Below are 19,723 nucleotides of genomic sequence, written 5' to 3'. Positions count from 1 at the left end.
GACACCAGCCTCAAGCACCAACCACTGACACTTGCTTCAAGAAACAACCTCTTGACACCCGCCTCAAGCACCAGCCACTGACACTTGTTTCAAGCACCAACCCCTGACACCCGCCTCAAGCGCCAGTCTCCGTCACTCCCCTCAAGCACATTGGCCAGGAGTAGAATTAGCCTCAATTCCCGGCTAAATCTTCATGAACGCGATACGAGAATCTAACTTAGAGTCACGGGTCTGGTGCAGCTCAGTACTTCGGATCCCTGAAAACCACTGAGTCAAGATGTTTTGTTAGATGACGAGATCCCTAAAAACCACTGAGTCAAGATGTTCTGTTAGATGGAGGAGATCCCTAAAGGTTTTGCTCTAACGAATGGACCACGCTAGACAAACCGATACTTCAAAGAGTCATTTGGGGCCACGGAGGTCACACAGAAAGGTTCTGATCTACGGAGTAAATTGGAAAAACACCACAGTAAGTTGGCTCTACAATTGTGATGGCAAAACCTCGAGTAAGATGGGTAATATTAACCAGATGGAGCACAACAAATGTGGTATCTAGACGGAAGTGGAAAAACCACACACACTTACACACACACACACACACACACACACACACACACACACATGTAGTGTAATGCGCAAAACTCCAGTCACGCTCTGCAGTACAGAGGTATTCCAGTTACCGTCCTGGGATGTCTGGTGTGGACGATGTCGACTTCGACGACACCTTACGACATACCTCGACTCGCAGGACGCTCCTGAAGCGGACGTACGAGAGAGCGAGCTCTTTACGTAACCCCGACACTGTCCTCCACATATTTCCGGACCCATTTGTGTTGTCCCACCTAACGTAGCAGGAGCGCTGTGTCAGGTGATGAGAAAGGGTAGGAAGGGGGGGCCACACTCGGTCTCCCGCTGGTTGAAGGAGGCGTCAGCGTTGTCCGCGTTGGAGATACAGCGATGGCCTTCCTACCGACCCAGAGGAACTGCAGACAAGGAATAACAAAGAAATCTCAATGCAAGCTGCTCAATGCTCAGTTTGCCCCATTGTGTCCAAATGCGACATCACGAAGGGGAACCTGGATCGGGGGGACGCTGCAGAGTCCTGAGTCTCCGCTGAAGATGTGGATGTGGTCCTCACACAATGATCCCCCCCTACTAGGCTGCTGGTGGAGAACGCCGCCAGGACCCGCATGAAAACGTTAGGCCTCAGCAGGAGAGGTCTTTATATACCAGGATTAGGGGATGGCCGCCGACGGTGAGAGACCATCATCTGGCCATATTGGAGATTATGAGGAATCAAGTGCGCGGCGGCATTGCGAAGCAAGAATGAACCGGGGAAAACAGCTCTGCCACGAAGAATAAATTAGGGATCAGACGGACAAGACAAAGGATGAGAAACATCTGAGGTAATTCCCAGGGAGATAGGATGCACGGTAGCAGTCAGGCACACATCCGCACCCATACCTTCTACCATATTGTTTTTTGTGTGATGCATCGTTCGGCTCCTGTGGGCTATTTGGAACTGTCAAGGAACAGAATCAAGTAAGAGTGTCTCCAAACTCGTAGTAATTCATGGGCAGGAACAATCAAATGGAATTGAATCCCCTGAGCCATTAAATAAGTACAAGAACACCAGACCTAGACTGCAAACTCTTTCTCTTATTCCTTTAAATTCCTCTAGGGCAAGATCGCTGGACCCGATGTGTAGCGTAGGATATCTCGTTGTCCGACGAATCCAAACCTGCATTGTACGGACAAGACTCTCACGTCTTATCAGTCTTTAATCGATGATGATGTAATGGATCGATACGATCACTCGTAACCACACCTGTTACTAGATTAGCAAGCACTGAACCAACATCAAACACTCCAGTTTACTTTGACCCTTGCTGCTTGTGGACTGGCTCCGTTTCTTGTACCCAGATAGCAGTAGACTTCATCACGTCGCTCTGACATTCTTGTGCCAGTGTCTACTTTAAAGTAGTGTTTCCAAAAAGAGAGCGATTGTTATCAGTTCTAACTTTACAAGGACAGCGGTGGTTCTCTGAAACTGAAGCAAATGAAAGTTTCCTACAGATTTCCATGCCATCATAAAGTTGCTTATTATACACCGTTCGGTATCTGTCAAATTGTTTCTTGTATTATTTTCTATCGATCATTCATTCTTATCCTCGGTGTGGCTGTCCGGTGTAGATTCCTTGAATATGGAGAGGCACACCGAGTACTATGTACTGCACCTGACACGTCAACACGCCACGGAAAGCATACTGGCACGGCTCAAATACTGCACACCACAGCAGTACCTCATACCACGCCAACACTCAGTACCAACATACTACACCAATGCTCCATGCCATTACACCTTACCAATATTCCACATACGACGTATACCATACGGTGGATTCGGAGGTCTTTACTCTCACAGCTGGGTCTGGGCCCTCACCTTACCTTACGTATACCTTACAATGGTTTAGGGTCTTCTACCTACATAGCTGGGTCTGGGACCTCTCTTTACCTTACGTATACCTTACGATGGTTTAGGAGGTCTCCTACCCCTACAGCTGGGTGTAGCACCTTACCTTACCTTACGTGTACCTTACGATGGTTTGGGAGGTCTTCTACCCCAGAGCTGGGTGTGGCACCTTACCTTACCTTACATGTACATTACGATGGTTTGGGAGGTCTTCTACCCCAGAGCTGGGTGTGGCACCTTACCTTACCTTACATGTACATTACGATGGTTTGGGAGGTCATCTACCCACACAGTGCTGTCTCGGAAATTATCTTTATATACACCTTACAATAACCTCTGAGGTTTTTTTTTAACCCCCACAGCTCTGCTAGGGACCAAGCCTTCGAGTTGCTCCTCTACTCAAACAGGTTGTTGAGGGCCGCAGCTCGTAGGTTTCCGTAACCACCACATCCTGGCTCATTTTGTACACTTTGTAGGTACTTATCTTAAGCGTTTTTAAAATTACTGGACAGTCCACACTGATTTCCTTGGTTGCAGGCATTGTATTAAACAATTTTGGACCCCGAATTTTTGCAGCTTCTTTTACTATATTTATTGCATTTCTGGTTCAGTAGCAGTATTTTCCGTGCCTTTCATGCCAATGAGTATGTTTTTAATTGCCGATGGGACCCCAGCCTTCCAAGATTCTCCAAGTGTACATTATGATTTCAGTCTCCCCCGCCTGCGTTTTAAATAATACAGCCTCACTGCTTCCAAGTCTGCAATGCATATATTTCTTTTTTAAAAAGAAATTCCTCGGCGTTTTTTAAAGAACTTATACTGCAATGCCGCCCGGTCTGAAAAGTGTGATTTTGGCGCACAGAAACATTCTGTCCAAGCATTTCACACATTCCTCCGATGTTTTGCACACCAAAAATGATTCCCACTGTACTGCAGACAAACTCATTTACCTGGTGAATGTACCTGGTGAAGTCTTGGGAGGGGGGCTTCTACACACACCCCAGGGCCCGGGTTGGAACTAGACTACTCTGGCTAGGCTGTTGGGTTGGGTCGCTGGCCCAACCAAGCTGTTGGAAGCCGCAGCCCTCAGGCCCACATTAATTATGCTTCCTGTTGAAATTAAATCTTTAAAATTTATTTCCGTGGTCGGGTTTAGAAATGGTGAGATCATAGATTAAGTCCACATTATTTGTGAGAATGAATTGCGGTGTATCGTACTGTTTCTTGTAGTTATTACACTTTCCGCTTAGAAAAAGTTTGTCTAATTCCTTTTTCTATTACATTTGAATTACTTTCAGTGTGGGATTCTTGACCACAGTGGTTGGTTTCTGTCCTAGGAAATCATATGTATACTGTGTTTTCCAGTATTGTGAATGCTTAATACATTTGATATAGTCTCGCATCAAGTAGTGCCAGAATAAAGTTAATTATTACACTCTTGATAACTAACACATCCACAGCATCATTCTAAGGACCTGAACCATTTCTTTCTCGTAAAGCGGATATTCAAAGTACAACGCACTCCACACATTCTTCTTGGACTGCTACACCTCTATACGCTGTGATCCAGACCTTAATGTTCATGTTATCTTGTGTGTGAGTACTTATGTGTGCCATCTTATATATATATGTATATGTCCTTACCCCTGCGTTTACACACACACACACACACACACTAGTGTGTGACTGGTGGACGAATGGACGAATGAAGTCTGAGTTGTATGATAGTAGATAATGTTCTTGAGATGAGGCCCCTCGAGTGTAAAACTGCCTTTCCATACACAGTGCATATCACACACACACACACACACAGCTTAAGCCAGGCATGTGAGTTACAGCAAAGGCAGCAATGTTATATTTCTCTCTCAGTAAACCACATATAAAAGGGATTTTGTCGTCTTTTTGCAGTCTACACCCCTGTATGTTGGCATTGGACGAAGGACGTCATATTTCTCGCTGCTGCCAAACTGGCAGGGGGAAATTTCCAAAAGGTTTCCCTTTGTTCAGTTACGTTTCGCGTGTCCCAGTTGCGTTAGGGAGCAAGGTTTCTGCGCAGGTTAGCGAGGATCAGCTCTTGCTCTGAACGGTCTCCCCTTTTCCTTCTTTCTTTTGTTTTCGCGTAAAAGAATGTCTCTAGTTCACCTGTGTTCGTTTTCCTTGGTCTACTTCGTACTGCCCCTCACAGTGATGATCCTTGAGAGTATTTGTAAAATCATCTGTCCTGAGTTAACATTTCTGAATGGTTGAATGTCCTGTCTATTCCTAGAGCGGCATTTGCCTTCATTTTTGAATGTGTCGAGATGTTCTTAAGAGTTCTGAATGCTACATTGTACCCCAAACGATCTACCAGACCAGCTGAGTATGCATATCAATGCACAGTATATACATACTCTAGGATTTTTATAGTTTCCGTCTTCGTAAATGTTCTATTTCTTCATTTCGTTGTCCTCATTTATTGGTACCACAGGTGTATCTCTGATGTCACTCCCTGACATCTCTGTCTCTCTGATGTATTCCCTTTACTGTTTTTCTCGTTCAACTCCTGCAAATGTACCTTGTCTGTTCCCTTAATCATTACCTTTTCTCACCTTTCACAACTTATCAATGATCCATTTCATCACATCACGCTATCACTCTACCCAAGTAAAAGTCCCAAAACATCTTAATACATGGCGCCTTGAATTAGAAAATAGATAGAATAGATAAGGAAGACGCCTTTAGATGTTTTGTGATGATGGGGAGCTTGCCTTTTAGAAATGGCTCCTAACTTTATCGGGAAAGACATCATTGTTGATTTGCCAGTGGCCATACAGTAATTGACTTCAGGGTATAACTTAAAGGTATGAAAGCAACTAACTCTAGAGTGTAGAAGTCTAAGCAATATATTACTAGAAGTTAGTAAACGAGAATAAAGTTTGGCGTAGGGCAAGTGCATCGAATTTAGACTCTACTGTGAGAACGTAGACCTATAGTATATTCGTTGGTAGGTAGAATCACAGAGCCATCAGAGCAGATTAGGAAATTGTTAGGAGTTTTATAGAGATTTTGGAAGAAATGAGGTTTTAAGAACGTTAAACTTAGTTACATACGCTTACCGGCCGGAGCCTTGAAGCAATAACATGATTGAGCAGAGGAGCAACAGGACAGCTTAGTCGCAGACCGAGCTGTGGGGATAGAAGACCTCCTGTCCTGTTGCCTCCTGTTCTCTTCAGCTGTTGGAGTCCGTTATCAGTATTGGCGTTATCTTCTTATCACTGATAACTATTGATGAGAGAATCGTTATTCTTGACCTTAAATATTTCGTTTTTCTCAGGGGAAATGAAATCTTACGTTGCGCGCATTATATCACAAAGGTTAATGATGACCGCTATATCATGAAGCCAGTATTTCTCTTTTGTCACCTGTACTAACCTGAATTTACAGAGTATGGAAAAAAGATAAATTCTTACAAACTTAAACTACCACCATGCTGTGAGTTTAATATTTACGGTACTGAATGAGCCCTAATTATTGTCTTTTAAGTTGATGTTGAGCATTCATTGACCATCTTAAAAGTCTCCACAACTATTCTTTATGTGATTGTTATATTTCATTTATGTCCTCTCTTGGCAGAGCGGCATGGAAGTGGGCGTGGCTTCGTACACGTCAGGGCGACCCGTGGGCGGTTCCCCAGACCGGGGGCGGGGCCCTCCTAGGGGCAACCTGCACGTGGAGTTCGCCCAGATCGGGGAGGTGAAGGAACGCAAGGAGAAGTACCTCACAGCCAAGTACGGCGCCCACCAGATGTCCCTCATCAGGAAGCGGCTGGGAGTAGAGATGTGGATGTTCGACCAACTACAGACCCTCTACCCTTCACCGGTGAGTATCTGTGTACCTCCCTCTCCCTGTATTTATGGTCCCTCGTTTACCTTTGTATCTCCTCCTTCTCCGTATGTCTGACAAAGAAAATCATCATTAACTCAGTATAACGAAGAAGAGACGCTAAAGAACCCAGGCTGGATACAGGTTTATAGAAGAGGTATTGAGTGTGAGTGGTTGCTGATGGTGGTGGTCGCCCTCATGATTGAAGGGTTCCACCGCAGTTGGAAATTGCGTAAACACTTCAGCCTGAGACATCATGACCCTATAGTGACACCAGCGTTATCTCCCACCTCTTAGGGAACCACGGGTATCATATTTCAGTATTTTTTCAGTATATTTTAACTGTCCAGTGTTCATGATGGCCTTCCCTGCCCCCTACCCGACCGTTCCGGGTTATACAAGGACGGAGCGTTGGCTCCCGTCCAGCCAGCAGTGTGTTCGCTCGGCCTTCAGTTTAATGCGAGTCCTCTATTGACCCACTGACTCTCCTGGGCTAATGGACCTGAAACTTGTGACGCTTTTATGACCTCCGTAAGTGGGCTGGGCCTCAACTCGTCCGGGATTGTGCGCCATGACGGATCTACGAGACATAAGCTTAGGGACATGTAGCGCCACAGACACAGCTGCGGATGTTCACTAACTTGAGGCAACAGTATAGCACTCTGGAGAGCATCACCGTTAATGCTATGTCTGGCCTGTCATAGGAAGAGTCACGAGTGCTGAACATGACACTGCCAGTAGTGTCATTGTGACAGAATGGTACCATTGGCTCGGTCAGTCATACCATTGTAACAATGGTATCATTGGCTCGGTGTCATACCATTGCTCCTGTTCTTGTCATACCTCTGGCATAGTCATTATCACACCACTGGCATTGTCATAGTAGCCATTGACACTGCCATTGTGATACCATTGGTAATGTCACTGAGATACAACTGACCCCTATCACTTTGATGTCACTGGCATTGCCAGTGTTACCGCTGGCATTGTCACTGTCATTGTATTATCACTGATACTGTGACTGTGATATCACTGGTATGATCACTGTGATACCATTGGCAATGTTGTTGTGTTACCACTGGCACTCTGTCATTTAGATACCACTGACCACAGTCAGTGATATCACTGGCATTGTCACTGTGTTGCCACTGGCAGTCATTGAAATACCACGGATACTGTCACTGTGTTGTCATTGGCACTGTCAGTTTGATACCCCTAGCAATGTCACTGTGTTATCATTGTCACTGTGATATGACTTATTGTTACCATCAATACTGTGACTGTGATGTCACTGGCATTGTCACTATATTACCACTGGCATTCACATTGTATTACCATTGACATTACGATACCACTGGCATTTTCAGTGATATCATTGGCTTTGATACCACTGGCAATGGTACTGATATCACACTCTAATACCACTAGCACTGTCTTTGTGATATCAGTGCACTATCAGTGTTATACCACTGACAGTATTACTGCCACAGTTGATGGCACTGCTCTGCATAGCACGTCAAATAGTGCCTTAATGTGACTCGCATGGTAGGTCCCCTGACACAGATTGTGGCATAATTGGTCCTATCATGGTGGCATTCATTACCAGACAGCACTAGATTGTGGCCTTATCATGAGGTAGCAGTGCCAGGTGTAGCACTACTAGCACTCCCATGGTGGTCTTGATACAGAAGACTCTGATCATGACACACCTGACACCATCATGGTGACACTCAGGCAGGAGACACCACAACTGGACACAGGTTGAATTACCATAGTGGAACCCTCTGAGTAAACTATGACATTGAGCAGAACTCTGCCAACACAGAGTACTATGATATGGCACTCATTATGGGAAAATATAGTATGACACTATTACAGATGGAACTTTCATATATTTGTGTCATGGGAAATATGCATAATAAGAATTAATGTGTCAATATTGACATCAGAAAAAGAAGAGAAAATACATTACCAAACATGATACTTTATTGTAACAAAAACAATGAGATTTGGAACACTCAGTCACATAAAACTATAAAAGGCTTGTGATGGAGCCAGTGCTGGAGTTATAATAAATTTAACTTGCTGATGTGGTGTAGAGTATTTGACTTATTAGAACTATGGGAACCATTCTAAAATATAATGTGAATATATTCTTACAGGAGGGTAAAAATGAGGAGAAGGAGCTAGACCTTGATGAATTACTCGACGTTGAGGGTGAATTAAAGCGTAAGAAGTATTTATGGGAGTCTTTGGCTGACTGCAAACAATCTAAGGATAAAGTGGAGGTAAGTAAATGGTTTCCTAGATAGTAACTAAGAAAAAATCTTAAATCTGAAAATTTTGTATTGTAATTTATAAGGTGACAGAAGTCCTGCACTTCTCTTTAAGCTAAGGAAGTTTGAAAATGAAAATCATTAATTTTCTACATAAATCATGTTTTACTGCATAGCTTTATGTTAAAGTAAACAAGAAATCAAATATATACTGTATCAGAATTTACTGTATTGCAGTTCTGTTGGGTAGCCAGGTTGTCTCATTCTGTTACTCCAATTACCTACTGTCTCTAACATTTTCTGTATATTAAAGAGAGGGGCAAGTTTGCAGTCTGTTGTGGATGAGAGAGCCTGGGAAGTGAGTCAGTTGTTGTTCGTTGATGATACAGCTCTAGTGGCTGATTCGGATGAGAAACTGCAGAGGTTGGTGACAGAGTTTGGAAAAGTGTGTGAAAGGAGAAAGCCGAGAGTAAATGAGAATAAGAGCAAGGTTATTAGATTCAGTAGGGTTGAGTTGATTGGGATGTAAGTTTGAATGGAGAAAAATTGGAGGAAGTGAAGTGTTTTAGGTATCTGGGAGTGGACTTAGCAGCAGATGGAACCATAGAAGCAGAAGTGAGTGACAGGGTGGGGGAGGGAGCGAAGGTTCTTGAAGAGATAAAGAATGTGTGGAAGGAGACAACGTTATCTCGGAGAGCAAAAATGAGTATGTGTGAAGAAATAGTAGTTCCAACAATGTTATATGGTTGCGAGGCATGGGCTATAGATAGAGTTGTACAGAGGAGGGTGGATGTGTCAGAAATGAAATGTTTAAGGACAGTATGTGGTGTGAGGTGGTTTGATGGAGTAAGTCATGGAACAGTAAGAGAGATGTGTGCTTACAAAAGAGTTTGGTTGAGAGAGCAGAAGTGGGTGTGTTGAAATGGTTTGGACATATAGAGAGAATGAGTAAGGAAAGATTGACAAAGAGGATATATGTGTCAGAGGTGGAGGGGATAAGGAGAAGTGGGAGACTAAATTGGATTTGGAAGGATGGAGAGAAAAAGATTTTGAGCAATCAGGGCCAGAACATACAGGAGGGTGAAAGGCGTGCAAGGAATAGAGTGAAATGGAACGATGTGGTATACTGTGGTTGATATGCTGTCAATGGACTGAACCAGGGCATGTGAAGCGTCTGGGGTAAACCATAGAAAGGTCTGTAGGGCCTGGATATGTGGATAGGGAGCTGTGGTTTCAGTGCATTACACATGACAGCTAGAGACTGAGTGTGAACAAATGTGGCTTTTTTTTGTCCTTTCCTGGTGCTACCTCGCTGAAGGGGGGGTACGCTATTTCCTATGTGGTGGGGTAGCAACACGAATGGATGAAGGCCAGTGAGTATGAAAATGTACATATGTATATATGTATGTCTGTGTATGTATATGTGTGTGTATGGGCATCTGTGTATATATATGTGAATGGATAGGTTAGGTTAGGAAATCCTACCTTACAGTTTTTATTTTTCCAAAAGAAGGAACAGAGAAGGGGGCCAAGTGAGGATTTTCTCTCTAAGGCTCAGTCCTCTGTTCTTAACGCTACCTTGCTAACATGAGAAATGGCGAATCTTTATGAAAAAAATATTTATATATTTTTTTTTTCATGCTTGCCATTTCCCACATGAGCAAGGTAGCAACAAGAACAGATGAAGGAGCCTTAGAGGGAAAATTCCTCACTTAGCTTTGTGCTCTGTTCCTTTTTTTGGAAAATAATACAGGAAGGGAGGATTTCCAGCCACCCATTCCCGCCTGTCTTAGTCACCTTCTATGACAGGCAGGGAATACCTTTGCATATCATTTGATGTGTGAAGGTTTCCATATTTTGAATTGATTAACTTACCAATCTTGGTTGTTTAATAAGTTTATGGATGGGGTTGGAAGGGAGGTGAATGCAAGAGCGAGGGGCAAGTATGCAGTCTGTTGTGGATGAAAGGGCTTGGGAAGCGAGTTACTTGTTGTTTGCTGATGATACAGCGCTGGTGGCTGATTTGGGTGAAAAACTGCAGAAGTTGATGACTGACTTTGGTAAAGTTTGTGAAAGAAGAAAGCTGAGAGTAAATGTGAATAAGAGCAAGGGTATTAGATTCAGTAGGGTTGAGGGACAAGTTAATTGGGAGGTAAGTTTGAATGGATAGAGGTACAAGTTTGTTTTGTTGAGTATTCCTGGGAAATTATAATTATATGGGAAGGTATTGATTGAGAGGGTGAAGGCATGCTCTGTGAGCATCAGATTGGGGAAGAGCAGTGTGGTTTCAGAAGTGGTAGAGGATGTGTGGATCAGGTGTTTGCTTTGAAGAATGTATGTGAGAAATACTTAGAAAAGCACATGGATTTGTATGTAGCATTTATGGATCTGGAGAAGGCATATGATAGAGTTGATAGAGATGCTCTGTGGAAGGTATTAAGAATATATGGTGTGGGAGGCAAGTTGTTAGAAGCAGTGAAAAGTTTTTATCGAGGATGTAAGGCATGTGTACGTGTAGGAAGAGAGGAAAGTGATTGGTTCTCAGTGAATGTAGGTTTGCAGCAGGGGTGTGTGATGTCTCCATGGTTGTTTAATTTGTTTATGGATAGGGTTGTTAGGAAGGTGAATGCAAGAGTTTTGGAGAGAGGGGCAAGATGCAGTCTGTTGTGGATGAGAGAGCTTGGGAAGTGAGTCAGTTGTTATTCGCTAATGATACAGCGCTGGTGGCTGATTCATGTAAGAAACTGCAGAAGCTGGTGACTGAGTTTGGTAAAGTGTGTGAAAGAAGAAAGTTGAGAGTAAATATGAATAAGAGCAAGGTTATTAGGTACAGTAGGGTTGAGGGTCAAGTCAACTGGGAGGAAAGTTTGAATGGAGAAAAACTGGAGGAAGTGAAGTGTTTTAGATATCTAGGAGTGGATTTGGCAGAGGATGGAACCATGGAAGTGAATCATAGGGTGGGGGAGGGGGTGAAAATTCTGGGAGCCTTGAAGAATGTGTGGAAGTCGAGAACATTATCTCGGAAAGCAAAAATGGGTATGTTTGAAGGAATAGTGGTTCCAACAATGTTGTATGGTTGCGAGGCGTGGGCTATGGATAGAGTTGTGCGCAGGAGGGTGGATGTGCTGGAAATGAGATGTTTGAGGACAATATGTGGTGTGAGGTGGTTTGATCGAGTAAGTAGTAATAGGGTAAGAGAGATGTGTGGTAATAAAAGAGTGTGGTTGAGAGAGCAGAAGAGGGTGTTTTGAAATGGTTTGGTCACATGGAGAGAATGAGTGAGAAAAGATTGACCAAGAGGATATATGTGTCAAAGGTGGAGGGAACGAGGAGAAGTGGGAGACCAAATTGGAGGTGGAAAGATGGAGTGAAAAAGATTTTGAGTGATCGAGGCCTGAACGTGCAGGAGGGTGAAAGGCGTGCGAGGAATAGAGTGAATTGGAACGATATGGTATACCAGGGTCAACGTGCTGTCAATGGATTGAACCAGGGCATGTGAAGCATCTGGGGTAAACCATGGAAAGTTCTGTGGGGCCTGGATGAGGAAAGGGAGCTGTGGTTTTGGTGCATTATTACATAACAGCTAGAGATTAAGTGTGAACGAATGGGGCCTTTGTTGTCTTTTCCTAGCGCTACCTCGCACACGTGGGGGGGAGGGGGTTGTTATTTCATGTGGCGAGGTGGCGATGGGAATGAATAAAGGCAGACAGTATGAATTATGTACATGTGTATATATGTATATGTCTGTGTGTATATATATGTATACATTGAGATGTTTTTTTTGTTTGTTTTTTTTTCATACTATTCGCTATTTCCCGCGATAGCGAGGTAGCGTTAAGAACAGAGGACTGGGCCTTTGAGGGAATATCCTCACCTGGACCTCTTCTCTGTTCCTTCTTTTGGAAAATTAAAAAAAAAAAAAAAAAACGAGAGGGGAGATTTCCAGCCCCCCGCTCCCTTCCCTTTTAGTCGCCTTCTACGACACGCAGGGAATACGTGGGAAGTATTCTTTCTCCCCTATCCCCAGGGAATATGTATAGGTATTTATATTTGCGTGTGTGGATGTGTATGTATATACATGTGTATGTGGGTGGGTTGGGCCTTTCTTTCATCTGTTTCCTTGCGCTACCTTGCTAACACGGGAGACAGCGACAAAGCAAAATAAATAAATGAATAATAAAGTTTGAATGGAGAAAAACTGGTGGAAGTGAAATGTTTTAGATATCTGGGAGTGGATTTAGCAGCAGATGGAACCATGGAAGCAGAAATGACTCACAGGGTGGGGGAGGGGGCGAAGGTTCTGGGAGCATTTAAGATTGTGTGGAAGGCGAGAACATTATCTCGGAGAGCAAAAATGGGTATGTTTGAAGGAACAGTGGTTCCAACAATGTTATATGCTTGTATGGCATGGGCTATAGATAGGGTTGTGTGGAGGAGGGTGGATGTGTTGGAAATGAGATGTTTGAGGACAATATATGGTTTGAGGTGGTTTGAAATGAATGGGTAAGAGAGATGTGTGGTAATAAAAAGAGTGGTTGAGAGAGCAGAAGAGGGTGTATTGAAATGGTTTGGTCACATGGAGAGAATGAGTGAGGAAAGACTGACAAAGAGGATATATGTGTCAAAGGTGGAGGGAACGATGAGAAGTGAGAGACCAAATTGGAGGTGGAAGGATGGAGTGAAAAAGATTTTGAGCGATCGGTGCCTGAACATAGAGGAGGGTGAAAGGCATGCAAGGAATAGAGAATTGGAATGATGTGATATACTGGGGTCAACGTGCTGTCAATGGATTGAACTAGGGCATGTGAAGTGTATGAAGTAAACAATGGAAAGTTTTGTGGGGCCTGGATGTGGAACGGGAGCTGTAGTTTTGGTGCATTACACATGACAGCTAGAGACTAAGTGTGAATGAGTGTGGCCTTTGTTGTCTTTTCCTAGCACAACCTTGCACGCACACGTAGGGGGAGGGGGGTGCCATTTCATGTGTGGTGGGGTGGCGATGGGAATGGATGAAGGCAGCAAGTATGAATATGTACATGTGTATATATGTATATGTCTGTGTATGTATATGTATGTATATGTTGAAATGTATTGGTATGTATACATTGAAATGTATTGGTATGTATATGTGCATGTGTGGGCTTGTATGTATATACATGTGTATGTGGGTGGGTTGGGCCATTCTTTCGTCTGTTTCCTTGTGCTACCTCACTAATGTGGGAGACAGCGACAAAGTAAAATAAATATGAAAATAAATACCAGGAGAGACTGAGTACAGAATGGAAAAAGGTGAGAACAATGGAAGTAAGGGGAGTGGGGGAGGAATGGGATGTATTTAGGGAATCAGTGATGGATTGCGCAAAAGATGCTTGTGGCATGAGAAGAGTGGGAGGTGGGTTGATTAGAAAGGGTAGTGAGTGGTGGGATGAAGAAGTAAGATTATTGGTGAAAGAGAAGATAGAGGCATTTGGACGATTCTTGCAGGGAAAAAATGCAATTGAGTGGGAGATGTATAAAAGAAAGAGACAGGAGGTCAAGAGAAAGGTGCAAGAGGTGAAAAAAAGGGCAAATGAGAGTTGGGGTGAGAGAGTATCAGTAAATTTTAGGGAGAATAAAAAGATGTTCTGGAAGGAGGTAAATAAAGTGCGTAAGACAAGGGAGCAAATGGGAACTTCAGTGAAGGGCGCAAATGGGGAGGTGATAACAAGTAGTGGTGATGTGAGAAGGTGATGGAGTGAGTATTTTGAAGGTTTGTTGAATGTGTTTGATGATAGAGTGGCAGATATACAGTGTTTTGGTCGAGGTGGTGTGCAAAGTGAGAGGGTTAGGGAAAATGATTTGGTAAACAGAGAAGAGGTAGTAAAAGCTTTGCGGAAGATGAAAGCCGGCAAGGCAGCAGGTTTGGATGGTATTGCAGTGGAATTTATTAAAAAAGGGGGTGACTGTATTGTTGACTGGTTGGTAAGGTTATTTAATGTATGTATGACTCATGGTGAGGTGCCTGAGGATTGGCGGAATGCGTGCATAGTGCCATTGTACAAAGGCAAAGGGGATAAGAGTGAGTGCTCAAATTACAGAGGTATAAGTTTGTTGAGTATTCCTGATAAATTATATGGAAGGGTATTGATTGAGAGGGTGAAGGCATGTACAGAGCATCAGATTGGGGAAGAGCAGTGTGGTTTCAGAAGTGGTAGAGGATGTGTGGATCAGGTGTTTGCTTTGAAGAATGTATATGAGAAATACTTAGAAAAGCAAATGGATTTGTATGTAGCATTTATGGATCTGGAGAAGGCATATGATAGAGTTGATAGAGATGCTCTGTGGAAGGTATTAAGAATATATGGTGTGGGAGGCAAGTTGTTAGAAGCAGTGAAAAGTTTTTATCGAGGATGTAAGGCATGTGTACGTGTAGGAAGAGAGGAAAGTGATTGGTTCTCAGTGAATGTAGGTTTGCGGCAGGGGTGTGTGATGTCTCCATGGTTGTTTAATTTGTTTATGGATGGGGTTGTTAGGGAGGTGAATGCAAGAGTTTTGGAAAGAGGGGCAAGTATGAAGTCTGTTTTGGATGAGAGAGCTTAGGAAGTGAGTCAGTTGTTGTTCGCTGATGATACAGCGCTGGTGGCTGATTCATGTGAGAAACTGCAGAAGCTGGTGACTGAGTTTGGTAAAGTGTGTGAAAGAAGAAAGTTAAGAGTAAATGTGAATAAGAGCAAGGTTATTAGGTACAGTAGGGTTGAGGGTCAAGTCAATTGGGAGGTGAGTCTGAATGGAGAAAAACTGGAGGAAGTGAAGTGTTTTAGATATCTGGGAGTGGATCTGGCAGCAGATGGAACCATGGAAGCGGAAATGGATCATAGGGTGGGGGAGGGGGCGAAAATTCTGGGAGCCTTGAAGAATGTGTGGAAGTCGAGAACATTATCTCGGAAAGCAAAAATGGGTATGTTTGAAGGAATAGTGGTTCCAACAATGTTGTATGGTTGCGAGGCGTGGGCTATGGATAGAGTTGTGCGCAGGAGGATGGATGTGCTGGAAATGAGATGTTTGAGGACAATGTGTGGTGTGAGGTGGTTTGATCGAGTAAGTAACGTAAGGGTAAGAGAGATGTGTGGAAATAAAAAGAGCGTAGTTGAGAGAGCAGAAGAGGGTGTTTTGAAATGGTTTGGGCACATGGAGAGAATGAGTGAGGAAAGATTGACCAAGAGGATATATGTGTCGGAGGTGGAGGGAACGAGGAGAAGAGGGAGACCAAATTGGAGGTGGAAGGATGGAGTGAAAAAGATTTTGTGTGATCGGGGCCTGAACATGCAGGAGGGTGAAAGGAGGGCAAGGAATAGAGTGAATTGGAGCGATGTGGTATACCGGGGTTGACGTGCTGTCAGTGGATTGAATCAAGGCATGTGAAGCGTCTGGGGTAAACCATGGAAAGTTGTGTAGGTATGTATATTTGCGTGTGTGGACGTATGTATATACATGTGTATGGGGGTGGGTTGGGCCGTTTCTTTCATCTGTTTCCTTGCGCTACCTCACAAACGCGGGAGACAGCGGCAAAAAAAAAAAAGAAAAAAAAAATACTAATCTAACCTACATAGTATTAGGTCAGATATTAGTCTTTATACAGAGCTAAAGAGAAATGACTTTGTGATACAGGACCTCAATCAATTTTTCCTTAAATGTCCATACTTGAAAAGTGAATGAATAATCTTTAGCAGTACAGTAATGTATCACCTCTTAGAACAGTGACACCAGTTGGTCTTTAGCAGTACAGTAATTCATCACCTCTTAGAACAGTGACACCAGTTGGTATTATATGTTCCCATACCTTACAACAGTAGTTTGCTAAGTTTCTACTGAAAAGATGATTTCGATATAATGGGAGATTATGCTTTTATGTAACTTGAGTGTTTTCCAATAGCTACACAATATCATAAATATCAAATCAATTTTCAGCCTATTCTCAAATAGTGTCAGTTATCCACCAAAAAATAAAATCATGCGTAATTTGCACATATAGAAATAAAATAAATTCAAAACAAAGAGTTGAAGACCACATCCACCACTGGATCAGTGAAATCTGGCATAGCATATGCCTGGTAGCACCCATGCTGGTGTGGTGATTGTTTCAGTGTTGCAGGGGTGTTCCTAAGTGATGTCGTGGTGCAAATCCAAATATCACAATAACGAGTTATGAATGTTCAGTCCGACATATTCAGTGGTCACACTTAGAGGGTTAAGATAAATAAGAAATTTTAGATATTTGATCAGTCATGAAGTATTTTCATATGGATACTATATAACAGCATTCATAATTAGAATGAAAAAGGCCATTGGAAAAATTATCACCACATATACTGTATTGTAGAACAGTGTAAACTTGAATGAAAGATTGTAGGAGACTGGACTGCAGTTACATAGTTCAACTGGTTTACACATGTACTCATAAATGTTGCATTACTTTTGTGATGAATACATTGCTTCTTTTCTTTTACTTTTCAGAAATTCATTGATGAATTATTGGAGCGAGCAACAACTCTGTAAGGAACTAGAGACATAACTTGTGTGTTTCATGTGTGCTTGTGGCTCCATCAACATCCTGGGTTTTATTAACTTTAGAGGAAATAATCCTCTGTTTGGTGTCCAAAGTGAGCTTTTTTAGTGCTTGTAATGGAAATTCAGTAAATGACAAGATATGGAACAGTATTTCAGAGTGAATATACATTAGGATGACTTCATGTGATGATATCTGTCGTCCAACAAGACTGTGATGCAACTCTGGTAATCTTGAAGAGTGAGCAGATTGGATGGATCCTTGGAGTACTGAAGCTAGAATGAACTAAGATTTCATATGGAAGATAATCTCAGTGGTTGTTGTATACAAGTACTTTATATCTTGGGTACAACTGTGCATTGCTCATTCAGTGACTGTTCATTTCAGCATCAGATATTGATCATAGGAGCCATCAATGAATGGAATTGACTTTAATACTTTTCTATTTTTCCATTAACTAGTAACTATCTGTTATTGATATTTTGGCCTGTTCATGTATAAAAAAATCATCAAAATGTTTAGTATAGGGAAAGTGGTGTAGGCCGGTAATAAGATATATAGATAATGTAGCTAGTCTTTGGCATTAACTGAAAAAAATCATCCCTCAGTTTACTAATATTAATTATGGTAATGTTTAACAGTCACTCCCAAAGTATGTGTGAGATATGGAATCATAATGAAAGCTATGGTTTAGTTGTTATAAAACTAAAAGGATGTTATAGGGGAGTGCTTAACTTACGGCCATGCTTCTTAACACTCTTCACACACTATATTTAATTTCATCATGTATAAAACCCTTTTGTATCAAAATGTATTTATTATTACCAAGAGATCTCTCGAGAAAACGAGTATTTGAATTACTTATGCAGAAGGTGGAAAAAAATGTCCCTAATTAGAGCACTTCCCTAGACTGGTGCTTCTCTGTAAAAGAAATAGTTTTACCTTCATATTGAAAGCTAGTACAAGAACCTTTGTCACTCGTATCTTTTAATTTTTCACTTTAGTTTAGTGTGTTAATGTCTTCCTTAGTTCATAGGCAGTTATGAATTGCAATTAGCATTTTTACATATTGATCACCCTCCACAGTTTTATTTGATGAAGTTTACTTATGAGAAGAGAAATCTGTTACAAGCTGTCAGGTGTTAATGACAACATATTGTGTGCATTTAGTGACATTTGTTTGTTTGTAATCCAATATTTATATTGATCTGTTTTTCCATTAATCTTGTCAGTATTGATGCTAGACAACTTTCATATATTACTTCAGTGCTGTTAGTAACCTGCACTTTAGAAATGGTTTCAAGTAGGCAAATTTTCTCATAAGTTGCAGATAGAAAAAACAAGCTTAAAACCCCCATCCATTGTTATATCTAAACGTCCCATCACAGTGAATTTCCGGCACAAATTACTTCAGGTCGTCTTGCCTACTGCATGGTAAGAATTGGAGTAGTAAGGCTTGAAGTGCTAGGAGATTATAGCAGAAATGTAGCTAGTAAATACTTCCATGATTGTCAGTTTCATATTCGTGACTCAAAAAAGTTAGCCAGTATAAATTCAGAATTAATGCAAGACCAAAATTACCGAGAACGGCATGCAGAGTTGTATGATTGGAAGTGAAGTGATATCAAAATATATTTTGAGACTTAGATGTCAATGTAGTAATTCTTATTCTCCTGTTTTTTACATTACTGAGGAAAAGCAGCTTTATTGACATTCTATTCGAGTCTCAGAATGAATGATCATATTTCAGATAAACTTGTCTCTTACTTGGGCCACAGTCTCCCGAGGCAAGAACATTCAAACTACTTGTTTCATAAATGCAAGATATTTAATGTCTTTCTTTAAAGAGTAAGTACATAATCTAACTGTATATCAGGCTAGCTGTTACATAATTTTTTATGTTGTGATGTGCAAAACTGACTGTTTGAAAACAAACAAAACCTCTAGTTTAAGGATCTCATCTTTAGTTTGCCTCATACAGCATGAATATTATGCTGTTATTTTTATTCAAATTGTGAATAAGTTGCAACATTCAATTAAGAGTTTTATTCTTTAAAAACTTTTTTATTATTTTTTTGGGTAAAGAATTGAAGTATATATTTGTACAGTAGTCTGAAATTTTTTTATTTTCTAGTGAATAGACAATAATGATCTATGAATGTGACAATACAGTGTACTCTCAAGAAGCTGACTTCTTGGAGAGTGTGTTTTCTTATTGCTTACTTAGATGCACAAGTTTCTTTACCCATTTTTAGAGAATACGTTTGAAAGCATTATGTCATGCATGAACAATGTTGCAGTGAATTACGGGTGTCTGGCCCAATGTTTGAGAGAGACAATAAAGCTAAATAAATGTCTGCGAATTTTTTTCTATGATTATATTCATATCCTCTACTCTATTTTTCATGGTTACCAATTATATTTCTGTCTTTTGAGCAATGATAATGTAAAATGAAATAATAAAGTCCTATAGATTTTGCTGATTACTTTGTAGGTGTTATTTCTCAGCTTCTTACATGTATTCAAGCAATTAACCTGTTTAAACAGTCCAGATTACTGTTAGCAAGC

At 41.7% G+C, this 19,723-nt stretch overlaps 1 protein-coding gene across 6 annotated transcripts in view; it reads left to right on the top strand.

Moving 5' to 3' along the window:
• Positions 1–19,512, top strand: part of LOC139761977 (protein phosphatase 1 regulatory subunit 14B) — a 362,773-nt gene extending 343,261 nt beyond the window's left edge. For all 6 annotated transcript variants that reach the window (XM_071686722.1, XM_071686721.1, XM_071686723.1 and 3 more), the window contains 3 exons: positions 6,086–6,331; positions 8,497–8,622; positions 17,104–19,512. In XM_071686722.1, the coding sequence (XP_071542823.1) occupies positions 6,086–6,331; positions 8,497–8,622; positions 17,104–17,145 (414 nt within the window). In that variant the 3' untranslated portion in view covers positions 17,146–19,512. The remainder of the gene's footprint in view (positions 1–6,085; positions 6,332–8,496; positions 8,623–17,103) is intronic.
• The last annotated feature ends 211 nt before the right edge of the window (positions 19,513–19,723 follow it).

The sequence above is a fragment of the Panulirus ornatus genome, chromosome 42 (assembly GCF_036320965.1).
Source record: "Panulirus ornatus isolate Po-2019 chromosome 42, ASM3632096v1, whole genome shotgun sequence".
Lineage (NCBI taxonomy): Eukaryota > Metazoa > Arthropoda > Malacostraca > Decapoda > Palinuridae > Panulirus > Panulirus ornatus.
The sequence above is the reverse complement of the archived record's forward strand: the minus strand, read 5'-3'. Positions and strand labels throughout refer to the sequence as shown.